This window comes from Delphinapterus leucas, chromosome 10, assembly GCF_059928025.1.
Source record: "Delphinapterus leucas isolate spDelLeu-1000000601 "Yukka" chromosome 10, BTC_Dleu_Yukka2, whole genome shotgun sequence".
NCBI classification, from domain to species: Eukaryota; Metazoa; Chordata; class Mammalia; order Artiodactyla; family Monodontidae; genus Delphinapterus; species Delphinapterus leucas.
The window spans coordinates 97,493,775-97,513,560 of NC_143138.1; the positions used below are offsets into that span (position 1 = coordinate 97,493,775).

The 19,786-nt window shown below is 37.7% G+C and overlaps 1 protein-coding gene across 20 annotated transcripts in view; it reads left to right on the plus strand.

The window, feature by feature from the left end:
- SETD5 (SET domain containing 5) overlaps positions 1 to 19,786 on the plus strand; it is an 83,373-nt gene that overhangs the window by 19,965 nt on the left and 43,622 nt on the right. For 19 of the 20 annotated variants that reach the window (XM_089919590.1, XM_089919591.1, XM_089919598.1 and 16 more), the window contains exons 2-3: positions 16,015 to 16,074; positions 18,811 to 18,997. Coding sequence is in view for 7 of the 20 variants with exons in the window: in XM_022564709.3 (XP_022420417.1) it covers positions 18,927 to 18,997 (71 nt within the window). In the remaining 13 variants the exon portion in view is untranslated. Of the gene's footprint in view, positions 1 to 10,335; positions 14,866 to 16,014; positions 16,075 to 18,810; positions 18,998 to 19,786 lie in introns of those variants that run through there. The other variant, XM_089919589.1, reaches the window with a different exon arrangement.

Sequence of the window (19,786 nt, forward strand, 5' to 3'; positions counted from 1 at the left end):
GGGAAAAGAATCTTAAAAAGTGGATATATGTAAATATATGTATAACTGATTCAGTTTGCTGTACAGCAGAGATTAATACAACATTGTAAATCAACTATATTCCAATAAAAATTTTAAAAATAAAGTTATCTTCCCTCCAAAACAAAACCGGAACTAAAGTGCACGCTTTTTTTTTTTTTTTTTTTTTAAAGAATCTGTCTTTTAGAGATACATGCTGAAATATTTATGGACAAAATGATATGTTCCTGGTGTTTGCTTTAGAATGGAGGAGAGGTAAAAGATGGAACAAGATTGACTGTGAGTTAGTAATTGTTGAAAGATGATACATAAATGGAGTTTCTTCTAAAAGTTTACTTTTATTACTTGTTTGAAATATTTCACAATAAAACATTTTAAAGGATAAAATAAAGGTATCTATCAAATTGGCTGTTTTGAGTCTTGTTAAAGCAGATAGTAACATACTCAGATGTTTCAGTCTTTCCCCATTGGTGCTACTTGCTTTCTGAGCCCAGTTCCTTTTGTGACTGTCACATGATACTTCCAATCAATGGAAAAACAGAGTGGCTACGCAGATATGACTTTGTAGTAAAAGGAAACTAATATTTTTTAGAAGTCTGTATAGAATTCTGGAGAGCCTTCCTGAGAGGAATTGGACAGGATTGAGGAAGCAAGTGGCTAAATTAACAGTATGTTCAGTATATATTAGATTTCATTTTATGAGCTGGTTGAATTTCTGAAAAAGTATCTTATAAATACCACATCAACGCCAAACAGTTCAGATTTCTCTAAGAAAATTAATAGGGTATTTGACTAAGAGTGCAGATTATTCTGTGACTGTTAGCAAGTTTTATAGTAGACTTGGCAAGTTATTAACAAAACTCAAACTGTAGGTTCCTTTCTTCCACTAAATACTATTGCCTTGGAAGCAGGAAAGTGGTTCCTATTTGCCTTTTGACCTCTATTTACTTCTCTAATATTGTAACCCTGCATACCAAAAGTAGGTGCCTGCAGTGTGCTAAGTATCTTGCTAAGTTCTCAATGTTATGTTACTTAATTCTCAAAGTAGTGCTATAGGAGTGGCTTACAGATGAACAAACTGAATCAGAGTGATCGCACAACTAGTAATAAGGTGAGTCAACCCTGTATGATTCCAGGATCTTTTCATTATACTGTATTATGTTATTTAAAGAAGACTCCACCAACATAATGTGCACTTTCCTCTCCTCCTGACTTTGGATGTTGCCATCCATCTGTAGTTTTTCCCCTTTTTCCTCTAGGATTCTTTGCCTCAAATTGGATAGGGGTCCTGGATCTGGATAAAGAGAGGAAATTGATGAGGTTTTATTGGACTTTGTCCCCTACTGGACATATTGTAAATTCTGACTTCGAGGGTATTTACCGTTCTGTCAGTTACCGGCTTCCATTATTCCAGACTGCCTGTGTTTCAGGAATGGGTGTAGATCAGAGGCCTAGGAATCCCTAGAATTTTTCCCTGAGTTTTGCCTCTACATTTTTCTGAGGTAATGTTTCATAATCTTCTTAAGATTATCACAGAAATCTGTGTTTACTCTTCAAAAAGGTTAAGAACTATAGGCATCCTATGATTTGGTTCCTAAGAGAGCAGCTTGACTCAGTTGATTTCTTCTTCAGCCTGAAGAGGTGCCCCGCTTTGACCTATTGGGCCAAGCAGCAAACCACCACAGAGTCCACCCGTGAACGTACTTGTTTTCTTATAAAGAAATAATCTGTGAATTCTTGTAGTTTTGAAATTTTAAATAATTTTGCTACTAGAAATCAAAACCTACTTGTATCAAATTGGCATAGATGCACACTCAGTTGTGCTTGATAAATCAATTTTTTCCCAAAGAAAATACCTTTTAAAAAGGAAGTATAGGACTTCCCTGGTGGCGCAGTGGTTAAGAATCCACCTGCCAATGCAGGGGACATGGGTTCAATCCCCGGTCCGGGAAGATCCCACGTGCCATGGAGCAACTAAGCCCGTGAGCCACAACTACTGAGTCTGCACTCTAGAGCCCATGAGCCACAACTACTGAGCTTGCGCACCTAGGGCTGGTGCTCCACAACTAGAGAAAGCCTGCACACAGCAACGAAGACCCAGTGCAGCCCAAAATTAAAAATTAAAGAAATAAAAAAAGGAAGTAAAAAGGGGAGGCATTAATAATAGGTCTAGAAGTCTGCTAAGACTTCTAAAAGGAATTTGAATTTTTGTAGAATAAGGAATGGTGTCAAGCTGCTCCCAAACATTTATCTTTAAAACTTTTTTTGGCTTGTAAATAAGGATTTTGTTTGAACTGTAATAGACTGATAGCCAAATAAACATTTGTTGTAGGTCCCCCTCAAAGAAAATTTTAGGCCAATATTGTTTCCTTTGAACAGTACACTAATGCAGAGTTGGTAGGAATTTAATGAGTATGTATGCTCAAATAATAGCTAAGAGGTGTTAAGTTAGAAATCTGCTAGAAAAACTGTAACAAGGTAGTTATACCCCGGGTTTTTTTTCTTTTTTTTTTTGCGGGACTTGGGCCTCACCGCCGCGGCCTCTCCCGCTGCGGAGCGCAGGCTCAGCGGCCATGGCTCACGGGCCCAGCCGCTCCACAGCATGCGGGATCCTCCCGGACCGGGGCACTAACCCGCGTCCTCCGCATCGGCAGGCGGACCCTCAACCACTGCGCCACCAGGGAAGCCCCCCCAGATAAATTTTTAATATAAATACTAAGGCAAATGGAGAGCCTGCATTGTGGGCTTCCTTCTTGCTTTCATGTACAGATGGGGGAAGAGTTGGAATTTAAAACATGAAACACAAACTTAAGTCTTAGTGGATTCTTAAGAAATCCTAAGTTCATTGAAGAGCCATGGGTCATGTAATTTTTTTCACAATTCAGGGTTGAATGTAAAGACATCTTTGCTTTAACAGGGGGCTTTATGGTGGTTTGGCCCAAGAGGTCAAAGGCAGGCACCTTCTTAGGCAGGGATTTTGTTTGTTTCCCTTTTTTTGTCACTTTTAGTAAGTATCATCTGATACATTTATCAGAGTGTAAATTGTTTAGTCCCATCGTGGCTAAATGTTAATAGATAATGGTCCTTAAGGACATAAATGAAAGGCTCTTGTGCAGAAATATTGTCAGTTCTCCATAATTATTATTCTTTTTTTTTTTTTTTTTTTTTGTGGTACGCGGGCCTCACTGTTGTGGCCTTTCCCGTTGCGGAGCACAGGCTCCGGACACGCAGGCTCAGCAGCCATGGCTCACGGGCCCAGCCGCTCCACGGAATGTGGGATCTTCCTGGACTGGGGCACGAACCCGTGTCCCCTGCATCGGCAGGCGGACTCTCAACCACTGCACCACCAGGGAAGCCCCATAGTTATCATTCTTGGGCACTGGTGCTTTGTGGGCCAGGAGCCCCAATTGCAAAGGATCTAATGTGTTGACAAATGCAGGGGGGTTTTTTTTGTTTTTTGTTTTTGTTTTTACTGTACTTTCCTTGTCAGCAGATAATCTTCTTTGCCCTTTTTTTGAGGCTAAAAGTCTGAGAGATCAAGGTGTCGGCAGGGGTGGTTTCTCCTGAGGCCTCTCTCCTTGGCTTGCAGATGGTCAGTCTCTTGCCTCTTCGTATGGTCCTTCCTCTGTGTGTGCATGTCCCTGGTGTGTTTTGTGTGTCCAGATTTTCTCTTATAAGGACACCAGTTATATTGGATTAGGGCCCACCTTAATGGCCTTATTTTTTAAATTTTTTTTTGAGGTTTAATTGACATTAGTTTCAGGTGTACAACATAATGATTTCATAATGATTTGTATATGTTGTGAAATGATCACCATAATAAGTCTAGCTAACATCCCTCATCTTAGTTACAATTTTTTTTTCTTGTGATGAGAACTTTTAAGATCTACTCTCGTAGCAACTTTCAGATGTGCAATACAGTATTAACTAGTCACCATGCTACAGATTATACCCCCATGACTTATTTATTTTACAACTGGAAGTTTCTACCTTTGACCCCCTATAGCCATTTCTTCCACCCCCAAAAATTTTTGCAGTTTTAAAAGCTATCCTCATACCCAAAAAGATTGGGAACCACTGCTCTGAAGTTATTAGTGGTGGTCTACAAGAGATTTGTCAAAATCTAGGGCATAGGCTCTTTTTTTTTTTTTTTTTAAGTCTTAGTTTTTATACTGGTTACCAGGCACTGGAAAAGGAAATACCATATTCAAAAACAGTAATGTTGAGCATTTAGAAATATTTTACTTAGGAAAAAATAAGTTTATACATAGAAAATGTTTTAACAAAAAAGAAAAATAGAAGCTAAATCCTAAGATGCTTTATGTTTTACTCCACTTTTTTCAGTGGTAGAATTCTGGGCTTTGCTTAGGGTCAGACTCTGACAGGACAGGAAAAGCAACAGAGATGATTGAAAGAGACAATAAAATAACTGGGAAATTTTAACATAGTATACGGTTGTGATTATATTTTGCATGAGAATTTGGAGCAACTTTACTGTACCAGTTGTATTCATTAAAAAGTACTGTTTTGTCCGTGTCCTGGGGCTAGTTTATTGTTAAGTATTAATTAATGAATGAGAATTTTGGCCCAAATACAGCTGAAGGGTTTACTGAAACTGGATTATCAGGGTTTTTATTTTTATTGGCTACGCCACGCAGCTTGTGGGATCTAAGTTCCCCAACCAGGGATTGAACCCAAGCCCTCGGCAGTGAAAACGCAGAGCCCTAACCACTGGACCGCCAGGGAATTCTCTGTATCAAGGTTTTTAAATTATTTTCATATTAAGATCTCCAGAGAATAATTTTACAATCCATAAGTTAAATATTTTTGCTTTTCATGATGAGAACTCTTACAAGTTTCTGCATCTCATAACAAATTACTAGCTAGTTGGTCCAGAGATGTTCATCCTCTTGGACTTCTAGGGAAATGATGTACTTACCATTCCAAAGATTTCATTTTACCCAGTAAGCTACTATATGAGTAAATGTAGGCTAGTTTTTGGCTTAGGTAAAACAATGTACATCAGTGTTTCTTTGAGTTGATCATTGTCTTACATCACTGTTACTTTTTAAATTACAAATTATCCTGAGTTTAGTTTTATTGTTATCAGTATAGCTTATGGAGGGTAGTTTGGTAATAGAATGTGTTGGTATATATTTGCATTGGCATTGATTTGGGCCTATTTTCCACTAACTGGATCTTAAGATATCTTTGCTTTGTGGTTTATATAGGTATCAGCTATATATATTCCCAAATGTTTCTGTTCTGTGACACTCACCATTATTAGTGAGTTATTTTTTGGCTGGAAAGTATGCTTCCATTGAGTATGTGAGCTTTTTTAACCCTAAGTTAGTCATCAGCCTAAGGTTCTAGTACTCTTAAGAAACTGCTCATTAAAAAGAACAGCTGGCTAGCACCTCAGATATGATCCATTGCTAGTGTGATGTTACAGTCCTTATCTTTTCTTTTTTTTGACTCAAAACCAATTTTTTTTCTTTTCTAACATCTTTATTCGAGTATAATTGCTTTACAATGGTGTGTTAGTTTCTGCTTTATAACAGAGTGAATCAGCTGTACATATACATATATCCCCATATCTCTTCCCTCTTGCATCTCCCTCCCTCCCACCCTCCCTATCCCACCCCTCTAGGTGGTCACAGTCCTCTTTAATGCATTGGTTTATCACACTTAACTGCTTCCAGGTGTTCCTTCTGTGTTTTATCCATTTTTACTTATTGACACATAGCATATACAAATAAGAATGCTATGTCAGAGATGTGGGTCGTGTGTATGCTTGTACTTAACTCTGCTATAAGGAAAAATTTGCTTTCCCAAGAACACAAGAAATTTTGTTATCAACAAACTCAGATCAAAAAATAATTGCTTACTGGGACTTCCCTGGCAGTCCAGTGGTTAAGACTTTGCCTTCCAATGCAGTGGGTGCAGGTTTAATCCCTGGTGGGGGAGCTAAGATCCCACATTCCTCAGGGCCAGAAAACCAAAACAGAAGCAATATTGTAACAAACTCAATAAAGACTTTAAAAATGGTCCATATCAGGGCTTCCCTGGGGGCTCAGTGGTTAAGAATCCGCCTGCCGATGCAGGGGACATGGGTTCAAGCCCTGGTCTGGGAAGATCCCACATACCGCGGAGCAACTAGGCCCTTGCGCCACAACTACTGAGCTTGCGTGTCTGGAGCTTGTGCTCCGCAATGAGAGGCTGCGGCAGTGAGAGGCCCGCGCACCGCGATGAAGAGTGGCCCCTGCTCACCTCAACTAGAGAAAGCCCACACACAGAAATGAAGATCCAACACAGTCAAAAATAAATAAATAAATAAAAATTAAAAATATAATAATAATTGCTTACTGGGACTTCCCTGGCAGTCCAGTGGTTAAGACTTTGCCTTCCAATGCAGGGGGTGCGGGTTTGATCCCTGGTGGGGGAGCTAAGATCCCACATGCCTCAGGGCCAGAAAACCAAAACAGAAGCAATATTTTAACAAACTCAATAAAGACTTTAAAAATGGTCCAGGGCTGGGCTTCCCTGGTGGTGCAGTGGTTGAGAATCTGCCTGCCAGTGCAGGGGACACGGGTTCGAGCCCTGGTCTGGGAAGATCCCACATGCCGCAGAGCAACTAGGCCTGTGAGCCGCAACTACTGAGCCTGCGCGTCTGGAGCCTGTGCTCCGCAACAAGAGAGGCCGCGACAGTGAGAGGCCCGCGCACCGCGATGAGGAGTGGGCCCCACTCACCGCAACTAGAGAAACCCTGCGCCCAGAAACAAAGACCCAACACAGCCAAAAACAAATAAATTTATTTTTTTTAAAAAAATGGTCCAGGGCTTTGCTGGTGGCGCAGTGGTTCAGAGTCCACCTGCTGATGCAGGGGACACGGGTTCGTGCCCTGGTCTGGGAAGATCCCACATGCTGCAGAGCAGCTAGGCCCGTGAGCCATGGCTGCTGAGCCTGCCCGTCCGGAGCCTGTGCTCCACAACGGGAGAGGCCACAACAGTGAGAGGCCCACGTACTGCAAAAAAAAAAAAAAAAGGTCCATATCAGGGCTTCCCTGGGGGCTCAGTGGTTAAGAATCCGCCTGCCAATGCAGGGGACATGGGTTCAATTCCTGGTCCAGGAAGATCCCACGTGCCACAGAGCAACTAAGCCCGTGCGCCACAACTACTGAGCCTGTGCTCTAGAGCCCACGAGCCACGACTACTGAAGCCCGCGCACCTAGAGCCCGTGCTCCGCAACAAGAGAAGCCACTGCAATGAGAAGCCCACACACCGCAACGAAGAGTAGCCCCCGCTCGCCATGACTAGAGAAAACCCGCACGCAGCCATAAATACGTAAATAAATAAAGAGATAAATAAATGAATCTATTAAAAAATTGTCCATATCAAATTTAAAAATCCAAAAAAAATTGCTTACAGTATTTGTTTTTTGGGGTTTTTTTTTTTTTTTTTTTTGGCTACACGGCTTGCGGGATCCTAGTTCCCCAACCAGGGATCAAATCTGTGTCTCCTGCAGTGGAAGAGCGGAGTCCTAACCACTGGACCACCAGGGAATTCCCAGTAGTTTTTTTTTCTTAAAAGAAAAAGATTGACTTTTTAATAGTTATGTGTGTATAACTGTAAAGCCTAAACATTACTCAGCAAATCAACTGATGAATTGCATTACGTTTTTATCCATTTTCACTTTTGCCTTGGAATGATGGTCTTTCTTTCCCTGTCACTGCCACCTGTCATTATAAGCCAACCACTCTCACCATATTTATAATAAACAAGGGATAACTTTATTCAGCAAATGTAATATGTACAACTGATATTTCTGGGATTTGCTTTAAAATAATCATGTAGAAGAGGAAAGATTATAGATAAAATAAGATTGGCTATGAGTTGGTTGTTGATTAAAACTCGGTAGTCTGTGAGTTCATTACAGGGTTTTCTCTGGTTTTGTATTTGTTTGAAATTTTTCATAATAAAGTTTTTTTAAGATGCAAAAAAATAACATATCAGACAAGATAAGTAGTGTGAACAAAATTTTGAAGGAAAAGAAACAGATGAATAGCTAATTAACAAAAGTGGTTTTCCATTCAGGCAAAGGAGTTTGAACTAACCCAGTAGGTATTAGGTAGCCATTATAGGTTTCTAATAGTAGAATGATAATGGTCATAGTTATTTAGCATCATGGGAGAATGAAGAGTAGATTGAAGGGTTGAGAACTCAGGAGAGCAGTTCACTGCAACCTTGAAATCATAAGGAGGTGAGTAGTGTTGGTGAATGGATGGATAAAAGGCAATCTGTGAAATATTCAGAGGAGAAAGAATACCTCTGCATCTAGGCTGTCAGTCAGGTGCTAGTGCCAGCACAGTGAAAAGGAGAGGTTTTTTGCCTCATTGACCCAGGACTTAGATTTGAACCATGTCCGGTGTCGTAGTGGAGTATATACCAAATGATTTGTAGCTACGTTACAAATTTAGTCAATATTTTGGCACTCTGTCTTTTAGTAAGTCAATATTGACAAGCTTCTTGTAGTTTCAAACTTTTTTCTCTTTCTGAGGGTAATTAAAAATGGAAGGCATCATATATACTACTGAGGCAGAACTGCTAGAACAGAGTTTTGATAGCTTATTTGAAACTGAAGAGCTCAAATCAACAGATGCCAGCTAGATGGCTAGCATTTGTTTTTTCATTACTGGGAAAAGAAATTTAGAGCTTGGCGCTGCCTTCTATTAAATGAATTTAAAGTTATGTCATGGGACAACCATAAGAAAATACTTCTGTTGTGTAATAGTGCCTTATCTAGGTTTTACTTTGAAGATCCCATCCCAAGTTTAGTGAAAAAGCAACTGAGATTTCCTACTTAGTATAAAAGAATTTTAGAGGACATCCAGTGCATCCAGTCAGTAGTCTTAAAAGTGTATCACAGAAATGTTGAGAATTTGCAATTAACTTTCATTTTAGGGTTTTCTTGTAGGCTGTAGAGAGTCTTATAAGGAAGAAACTATGAGGAATGTTAGAATTGAAATTATTTTGAACCTTACGGGAAAATGTAGCCTTCCCACTATGTTTGTAGGAGTGTAAAATGGCCTTAACTTTCTGGAGGGTGGTTCGGCATCACTACCAAATGTGCTCATGCCCTTCTAGCAGTTCCACTTCTAAGAATGTGTCCTAAGGAATTGTTTACACACATGTATAAAGAAAGGCATATGTACATGTACATGTCCATTCAGTGCAGCATTGTGTATATTATGGAAAATTAGCAACAATCTAAACATTCTCATGCAGAGAATTGATTTAAATTATAGTGCATCCATAGGATAGAATACAGTGCTGTCTTTTTTTTGTTTGGCTGCATTGGGTCGTCGTTGCGGTGCACGGGCTTCTCATTGCGGTGGCTTGTTTTGCGGAGCACGGGCTCTAGGCGCGTGGGCTCAGTAGTTGTGGCTTGCGGGCTCTAGAGCGCAGGCTCAGTAGTTGTGACACACGGACTTAGTTGCTCCATGGCGGTTGGGATCTTCCCAGACCAGGGCTTGAACCCCTGTCCCCTGCATTGGCAGGCGGATTCTTAACCACTACATCACCAGGGAAGCCCCAGTGCTGTTGTTTAAGAGGAAGAAATAAATTTTGTACATGTGCATATAGAAAGATGTCCAAAACTTACTACTAAATGAGCAAAGCTGATTAAAGAAAAGTAGGGTTCTCACTTTCATCTTTGGGGAACTTTGGGAAGTGGAATTATGTGAGAATTTCACTTCTACTTTTTATGCGTTTGTAATGTTTGTGTATTTTTATAAGCATTTATTATTTCTCAGTAAGTCAATAAAGATACAGCTATTGGTCAGGAGAGGATCCCCGTTGTGCATATCAGAATTATTAAGCTTTAAATTCCTTTACTGCTAGATACTTAGCCACCTGGTCTGTCAAATAATCACAGAACACATATAGTCAGCTTCTGTTTGTCTGTGTTTTGAAGGTTCTTGCTGCCCATTGTTCTTTATTCTTCTTCATTCTTAATAGAATTTTTCATGAGACCAATCAGTGAAAAGTTTTGTCTAAACAGTTTAAGAGATTTATAAAAGAATCTGTTTCTGTACCCCTCTGTGTCATTGCTAAAAGAGGGAGTGGTTTGGGGTTTTCTTTCTTTGGGGGTAGGGTGTTGTTTTCACTTCAGGATGACTCATTAATTGTAGAGACACACTTCAGGATTTTCTTTTCCCTTCATGGTTGTGAAGATGCAATACTTTGGCACACAGGCAAACAGAAAGAGTTTTTGCAAAGTGCCTACCCTCTTCTACGAGAAACTTTATTATTTTGGGGGGAACGGGGGCTGCATTGGGTCTTTGTTGCTGCATGCGGGCTTTCTCTAGTTGCAGCGAGTGGGGACTACTCTTCATTGTGGTGCGTGGGCTTCTCATTGTGGCTCCTCTTGTTGCGGAGCACAGGCTCTAGGTGCGTGGGCTTCAGTAGTTGTGGCTCGCAGGCTCAGTAGTTGTGGCTCGCAGGTTCTAGAGCACAGGCTCAGTAGTTGTGGTGCACGGGCTTAGTTGCTCTGCGGCACGTGGGATCTTCCCAGAGGAGGGATCGAACCTGTGTTCCCTGCGTTGGCAGGCGGATTCTTAACCACTGTGCCACCAGGGAAGTCCCAAGAGAAACATTTTAAAATAAAACTTAAGATCGTTTTTATACGTAGTAGAGTTACATGAGTAGTTACTCACTTCATGATTGTTGAATGAACGAATGAAGAAAACCCTGACAAATCTAGGTAATATAAATCCCAAGAGAGCCAGGAATGTTAATCTGGACTTGTTTGTCTAACGTAGTACCAACAATAATTGGTGCTTAATTTTTTAAAATTTTCTTTTAGGGAATTCCCTGGTGGACTATTGGTTAGGGCTCTGCGCTCTCACTGTGGAGGGCCGAAGTTCAATCCCTGGTTGGGGAACTAAGATCCCACAAGCTGCTCAGCAGCCAAAAAAAATAATTTTTTTTCTTTTAATTCAAATATTGCTATCTAAAGTTAGTAGTAATTACTTTAATAAGTAGAGCCTATACATTAAAATCCTAATTTTCTTCTTAACTCCACTACTGTGTGTGTGACTTCTTATAAGTTAATACTTTTATAGCTCTGTTTCTTCATCTATAGAATAATGAATTCGACTCTGAACTTAAAACTCTAAATTTCTTATCAACTGGAGAAATTTTGCCTAAACTACTGAAAATATAAAGATATCAATTCCTTATAAATATGTATGTCTCACTTTGTCTGGAGTAAGTAAACATGGTTCCCATTCAGGGTTTGAAAATGAAAAAAGTATGGATTTAGAGGAGGCAGACACAGAGGTAGGAGAGGTTCTTTTCCGATCTAGTATGGAACATGGCTCTAAAGCATGATCAGAGGCTTCAAACACAGTAGGACAAAACCTTTAGAAAGTCTTTAGAATATAGCTCTTTAAAGAGGTAAATCGAAGTTCATTGAGGGTATCATCTTTATTTGACACTTAGAAACCTAAAATTTTCCTAACTGATTATTGTTAAGGGCAGAAAGAGTCTGTGTGCATCCTTGGTTAGTTTAGCAGTAAATATCTGTTTATCATTGTTAAATGAATTGTAAATAAAATATTTCTTTTTCTTCACTGTCATCTTAAAATAAGATTTAGTTTCGTTATTTATAGAGTGTACTCTTATCCTGTTACTCACCCCCTTCCTTCCAAGCACAATGAAATATGTCTTCGCCTCTATAATATTGCCATTATTGAAGTATTTCATGGGGAAAGAAATTCTTACTGTGGACTGAAATAGGATTTTTTTTTAATTGGGTTTTAATTACCTCCTACTCTAGTAAGTTTAGAGCTTTTGTAGACATCAGTTTATTGTGCCAAGCCCAGTAGCCCCTAGAGGGAGTATAAATTTAGGCAAAGGAGCCAAGGGATAAACAGGTGTTGAAGGAGAAGAGGTGGGAGAAAAGGAAAACTTTATCGTGGCTCTAAATTACTAAATAATGATGTTTCTTTAGTCTCTCTTAATTGTTTATCCCAACACGTTTGTCTTTTCTTCTCTTCAGCCCTGAATTTCTAGATCCTTTGCCTGTATTAACTTGCTTCAGATCGTAAGCCTAACTTATAACTTACACTACCCCAAGTACATGAACTTTTCCCCAGATCTCTGAGCTCTTTCTCTTTTCTTAGAGTACATCTCTTATTTTCCAATAATTCTTATTTATTTCTTCTAATGCTTATCACTTCTCTCTCCTATACTTTTCTTTTTTTGCATGTTTCTTACATATCCTTTTCTCACACGATTTATTTTACTTTAGCAAAATTGAAATATACACTGTTAGAGATGAGTGAAAATAATTTTTAGCCACATTCAGATTATTAGTAGCACCTCCTCTTTGTTTACATATATTTTAAAGTTCCAGAGAGCCACTTAAATTATTATTTGCTACAAACACTAGTCTATGTGCACCTATGTCAGCAGTACAGGTATTATTCTTTCTACTGTACACTGAGAAAACAGACTTTTGAGACATTGCATGAATTGCCTGAGTCAGTGTCACGATTCACAGAAATTTAGAGCAGGAGGAAACCCAGTGAAGATTTTACTTGGAGGAACTTAAGTCTCATCTATAAAAAGTGATTTTTCAGAGATCACCAGACTAATTAAGTTGTAGGCTAGAACTCAAATTTCCTAACTCAAATACAGTACTTTTTCCTAACATACATTTTCTCCTCCCAAGATAAAAAGCTTTATGTTAAACAGTACAACGGCAGTGTTTTTCCTCAATATCTCAGTTTGGGTTGGAAATGGAAGATAAGCATATAATGCAGCTGCCACATTAGTTCTCAGGCAAGTTGGTTGTGTAGCTAAATGTACATATATATTTACTGCTTTCTTAAGTGTTATGTGATTTAAAAATTGAGGATATAAACATACAAAAAAGTCTTCTAATAGTCTCTCTGTCTTCCCTTTTTACTGTTTAGTCATTCAAAAGTAGGAAATTTAAGTATAGAAGTATTTAAGAATAATCTCAACTTACATGTATAACAAAATTTTGAATAATCAGTAGATTCAGAAGTTGAATCTTAGTGGTTATTTTCTTTTAACCCTTATTGAAAATTTTTCTGACTTTTTTCCCATCTTAATTGTGTTGAATTTATTCATTTATTGGCCTATTAAAAATTTTTACTGCTTCAGAGTTTTTCTGTATATCTGTTGATTTTTATTATTTTAATAGTTTAAATATCAGGGTAGTAGATTGGGCTGAACATATTGATTTCAGAATACATTTTAGAAGCTTTTGTTTTTAGTGAATCCCAGTTTAAGGGTTATTGCTTTCAAAAAGAAGAAATTTGGTTAATTGTCGCATCTGGCTAGTTGGAGTTTAGAGAAATGAGGTTTCTTGTATACAGAGTCTTTTATTTAGTATGCAAGGTGGGAAAAAATCCTAATAATTTCATAACAATACTGTGTGAACAACCTGATACCAAAGCTCTGAAAAAGAAACCAGGCCTAGGAGATGAGGAGTCTAGGGAGGATTTTTTCTTTTTTTTTTTTAATATTTATTTATTTATTTGGTTGCACCAGGTCTTAGTTGCAGCATGTGGGCTCCTTAGTTGCCGCATGCGTGTGGTTTCTAGTTCCCTGACCAGGGATCGAACCCGGGCTCCCTGCATTGGGAGCGTGGAGTCTTAACCACTGCGCCACCAGGGAAGTCCCCTTGGGAGGATTTTTAGGTGGAGGATGTTTTAGATTCTAAAATAGTAAGTTGTGGCTAATAGGATGAAAATAATCATTAACCCTCTTAAAAGATCTGAAGTAATATTACTGCCATTGAGAAAAGTGGGCATTGCAAACTGATATTACTCAGCCTACCTTTTGTGTCAGCCTAAGCAAGAAGAGATTTTTCTCTTTTTCTGTAATACCTGCCTATTTTTAACATATTGAGTTTCACATAATTTCAAAAATGTCTATAAAATATACCTTTCTGGCCCTGAATTAGTGAGTGTACATATTTGTCTTTACTTTGAAATCTCATAATTGGGCCCTAGATTGCAGAGTGAATTTAAAACTTAGGGAATCCACTATATCCCCAAACATTTTTTTTATAAAAGGGGAGAAAAGTGTAAAATTTCAACGTAAATACCTTGCTGTTAGCATGAGAATTCATAAAAATAAAAATAATCTCAGTGTTTTCTTTCAAATGTAATGATAGAGGATAGATATTATAAAGCCACAGGAACTTAAAAGGGACATTTTGAGAAAATGCCATGTTTGTATATATCTAAATATATATTCACTAACATATTTTGTCAGAGATCAAAACTGAGGAAGAAATTTGACTTTCTGGTGGTTTGTGAGAGAGTTGATCAGAGATTGCTTCTTGGCTAAGTTGCTGTCTGCATAGGCTGCTAACAATTGTTTCTCTGGCAGCAGATCTTGTTCATCAGGATTGCATCATTTCTGGGAGAATGGCCAAGGTCCACAGCCACAGTACAAAGACTGTCTGAAGCATATGAGGCCTGTTCTTTTTCTGAAGCGGCACTCCTCTTCCTGCCAGTCCTCTTCACAGGATTACTGAAGCAGACTTGTTCTGAATTTCTTTCATCGGATTGGCTGTTTATTGGACTCTTGTCTCCCAGCTGCTTCCGGCTCACCTGGCTGATGCAATTTCTTTTTCTGAAATCTCTGTTGGAGTTGTTCTTAAAACACTTTTTGTCTGTTTTCTCTGAGAGTGACCTGACAGATCACATGGGTCTTGTGCTTTCAGCAAGTCATATAGAGAAGAGACTGTCAGAATGGCAGATACAGAGACTATTGACCATTTCTGAATTCAATTTAAAAGACTGGGGTAATTATAAACTATTTCTGGCACGTTCTTAAAAGCCTTTTCCTTAGAAACTATATGTAAATGGTGACTTCTCAAAAGAGTACTCAGTACTGGGAGTCAAGCTGGTTCTGCTTCTGAGTCCAAGAACTTAACTACAGTTCCTGGGGGGGTCTGATGGATTGTAGTTAAACTGAAATGAAATTGAAATTCCGATGCATTCATTTTCCCCCTACTGTATACTCATGTACTTCTCTTTTTACTCCTGTCCGTTTTTCTTTCTTATTTGTTGTTGCTAAAGGAGTCTGTTTCTTCCTTGGTGTAATTTTTATCTTCCTTCCATTTACTGTTACCTTCATACCTTTTATTTTTACAGTTCTGAGTATGCTCTTTTAAAATTGTTTCTAAAGAATAGTTTATTTTCCAATTTTTAATAAAAAGTTAGAAATCCATAAGATATCAACATAAAGAACATTTACTCTCTACTGCTTGGTAACTGGAATCTCACACACAGCTCTTTTCACATATATGATATAACATTTCAGATGTTGAAACTCCTTTCTGGCTAATGTTAAATTTGACTCCCCCCCCCACCCCAAGTCCTATGTCATCACCTATTTTCCTTTTCTTTTTGGAGTGTAGAAAGCTAATTAAAGCTCTGTTTTCTACATGCTTTCCATTGTGTAGTTGACCACAAATGGATTCCCTCTTGTCACTCTTTCTGTAGTAGGACAAGAGGGTAGGGGGAAGAAAGGACTAATATGAACTCTAATAGATCATGGTAGGTCCCTGTCTGACTGGAGAATAAATCTGACATTTGATTAAAGAAAAGCCTCCGAATTTAAGAATGGGTCAGAGGAGGAGAAAAGCACCTCCTAGGAGAGATAAAAAGAAGGAATCCTTTGGGAAATGGGAGAGAATTCTGATTTGAAGGAAAGAAAAGGATTACCCAGAGACAATATATATCACTTCTTAACTCAAATAGACAACTGCCTTTTCTACCCTTTATTTAGGTTCTGGCTTTACAGGAAAATAAGATAACAAGGTTAAAGGACAAAGATACAGTACTAAATGGAACAATTACCGTTAAAATATTATTTCTGTAGAATTCTATTCCATGTGTCCATCTGTGTTATTTCTTTCTGTACTAATTTGCTTCTCAACTTTTTCTAGGTCTTCAGAACTACTGGCAGATAATTTTGGGGGACTTCATATTCAGAGGTCTATAAAAAGGTGACTGAGCCAAGTAAATTCTTTTAATTTGTTTTAATTTTTGTACTTCAATGAATGCTAAAAACTATAATTTTGATATGAGTGATCATAATTTATTCAGCAAATATTCTCAAATACCCTCTATGTGCCAGGTGCTATTGTAGGCTGTGGAACTACAACAGAGGATAAAATACAAAAATCCTTGTCCTCATTGAGTTTTTACTTTGGTAGGAAGAGAGAGAGACAAATTAACAAGTAAAAGATACTTTGAAACTGTTCCACCTAGAGATTTTAATTCTTATCAATTCTTTCTAGGACATATCTCCAACTATGTGATAAATTAGTAACTGCTATAACTACTAAGCTTGGTAAACTGTAGTAGGAGCCTATTGTCTTGTCTTATAAAACCAGGGTAATTATAGTAAAATACTGCATATAGATAATCTGTTAGAAGTTCTTCAGTTAACATTTGAATAGCTACATTTTGCATGTTATTTAGGAAAGGAACTAGTCTTGGAGTCATATGAGAAATTAGGTTTTGTTATCTTTTTTTTTAATTAAAAACACCCAATATTATAAGAGTATTATTTGGAACAGGATAACCAAGCTAATCCAAAATGCCTTCATCAGAAGAGTGGAAGGGGTCATGTAAAATTACACAAAAGGGAAATGGAAGAATTCATGAAAGTAATTAACTACTTAATCTTTCTTAAAGTTATTTTTCAACTATCCAAATTAGCTGAGTTGAGATTTCATTAAGGAATGTATTAATCACTTATTCATTTATTAAGGAGACATTATCTGAAGTGATTTTTCCATCTTTTCCTTTTAGTGTATCTTTTTTTGACTCAGAAAAATAACCACTGTCAGCTTAGTTTTGTAAGCTTTCTTTTATCTAGACACCTACATTTTTTTATGGGCATATAACAGTAATGGCTATGACAGAGGATTTTTTAATGGTGTTGAGTAATTGGTAGTGAGGGGTTCTTTACTGAAATATAACACATGATTCAGATTCCTGTATTGGTCAAGGTAGTAGTATGCTCATTATTAGACTCTGTTCTGGTTATTTAGCCAAGTAGCCTCTGGGCTTTTTTTTTTTTTTTTGAGAATTATGCAGTGATACCAAATAGAGAAAGAGTTGTAACCAACAATCCCCAATGTTTAAAAATGCCCTTTTGGGCTTATTTGATAAGTATTCTCTCTTCTGTTACTTGTAGATTTTATTTCAATTTCCCAGAGGATTAGAGAATGTACTGCTCTCCTCTGGTTTGTTAGGGAAAGGAAACATTTATGTGTAAAATAGGCCCAAAGGCAGAAAGTTGTATTAGTCACTTTTGTTTTATGAGCTGTGAGGAAGCAATAGATAGGAAGATTTGCCCTTTTCATTTCAGTCTCAAGTCCAACATGTCACCTCAAGTTGAGTGGGAACGGGTATATTGCCACACCCGGATTTGGAGAGTCCTAGGTCCATTAGTGAGATCCAGCTCTTTCAAAGTGTAGGTGCCAGGGAGGACTGCTTAGTTTATAGCTGTTCTAGCATTGTAAAATAATGATACAGAATAGTATTATCTTTACGTGTTCTTAAAAATCTTGTCCTGATTCACTGTTAACTATTGGTTTTCTTTTCCATGTTAATTTGCTTCATATTTCAAAATAAGAGTCAAGCATCTGAGATCATCTACCATTTTAAAATTTGCATTGACCCCCTGTATTGACTCAATTAATATGGTATAGTTTTCATTTGATTTAATTTTTTTAGTATAAATAACCATTTTCTGCTGTCTTATTTGTCTTATCATGAATCAGTATATCAGTCATGACTTCTTTTTGTAGTTTTTTTGCAAAAATCTGTATTAACCTGGGCCTTAACAGTCACATTGACTTTCTTTCCTCCCACATAAAATGCTTTGTGTTCCATTCTTTTAATGTTTTTTTTTTTTACAGAACTATAAAATCACTAATGTAAAGTCAAAGTACACTTTTTCCCTTTGCACCATACCTCCAAATCTCTTAATCTACTTAATCTACTTTTGTTTCTTTACACTACCAAGTTTGTTTCTTTCTGTTCCCAAACTCCACTGGCTGTGGTCACCAACTCAAGGTATCCTCACTGCCTTTCCATGCAAAATTTTCTTATTTTTATCATGAAACTGTACACTTCGTGGTTTATGTTTTTATTCATACCTAGCAGTGGATATTATCTCACAGATATCATTACTAACTACATCTTCTCCCAAAATTATAGTTATTAAAAAGGTTTAAAAGAAGGAAAAGAGTATTCCATGACAAAAGAAGGCAATAAGAAACAGCTATTCAGTCAAATATAAGCAAATTGATTTCTTTTATCATCATATTTAATTTGGAAGGAATAACATTAAACTGTAACATTAAACTAGTAAATTCTTTTAACTGTTCTCTTTCTTGTTAGTTAGGTCCTAGGGTGTCAGAAATTTTTGTTTGATAAACAGTTGTGGAATGGGAGAAATGTGCTCATTGGTGAGCAGACTGTTACTTTCCCTTTATCTGAAAAGAAAAAAATTAAAATAGAAATGAAAAGTGAGCATAACTTTTGCTACCTCACTTTGTGGAACATTAATGTAGAACATAGTAAACACGATACAATGTTGATCCCTTGTATTTGTTTTATATTTATCCCTTAAAAGCTTTTTTCAAAAAATAGAAAAATATTCAGTAGTATTTGCAATAAATTCAAAGAACTTTCTGGTTACTAGATGTTTTCCTTTTCTGTTCTAGGATTCCTCATGTCCATAACATGTTGGTTGAGGCTCTGCAGCTCACCCCCACTCTCAGAGTGGCCAGTCTCTGATAATTGGACCCCGTGATTTCCACTTCCTGCTGTGTTGGACGTCATGAGCATTGCAATCCCTCTGGGAGTCACCACACCAGATACATCCTACTCAGATATGGCTGCTGGATCAGAGTAAGTGCTGCTTCCTAGGTAGCAGATACATTACCAGTTTGTGTGGAGACAAATTTCTTGTGGGCATCTAATAATAAATAACGTGGTATTTTCTAAACCCAAGCCTAGCCCATTGTAAATGACATTAGACCTTTCCCTTTCCCCCATAGAAACTGGAGGAAAAAAAGAATTAGAAGCAGGAGGAAAAGAATTTGGCGGGGTGGGATTTCTGAGTAAATAATTAATAGAATTAAATTTTCAAGGTAGTGATTATGTTTTCATTTGTTTTGATGGGTGAGGAAGATTGAAATAAGCGTCACTACCTGCTTCTGTAGAGTTAATGATTATCTGATGAATGAAGGATAAGGAGGAGTTCTCTCCAACTGATTTTCCTTGAAGGCCTCTTCCTATGTACTTCTCATTGTTCTAGAGTAAAGGGGCTGCAGCTATATGGGCAGGTTACTTAGACATTCTGATATTTGGGATAGAAAATGTGGAAATTAGTATCATCTGTTTTTATAATATTCATTGCCTAGAAAGAGGACCTTCAAAATCAGTGGTACCAAACTTTTTTTTCAGCTAAGAGCAGCTTTAGGAATTCAGAATTTGTCGAAAAGTCCAATCCCTAAAATAGACTCTCAATTCTTGAAGAATTTAAATGCCAAATGGCAATGAAGGTAGGCCTTCATTATAAAACTTTATATTCACAGTTTAAAATTTTTTAGCCTTTTGTATCCCTTCTCTTTTAAGTTGTCCAAGATTCCCCCTGCTCACAGATTCCCCCCCTCTTGTCCTTTTACCTCCCTTGTA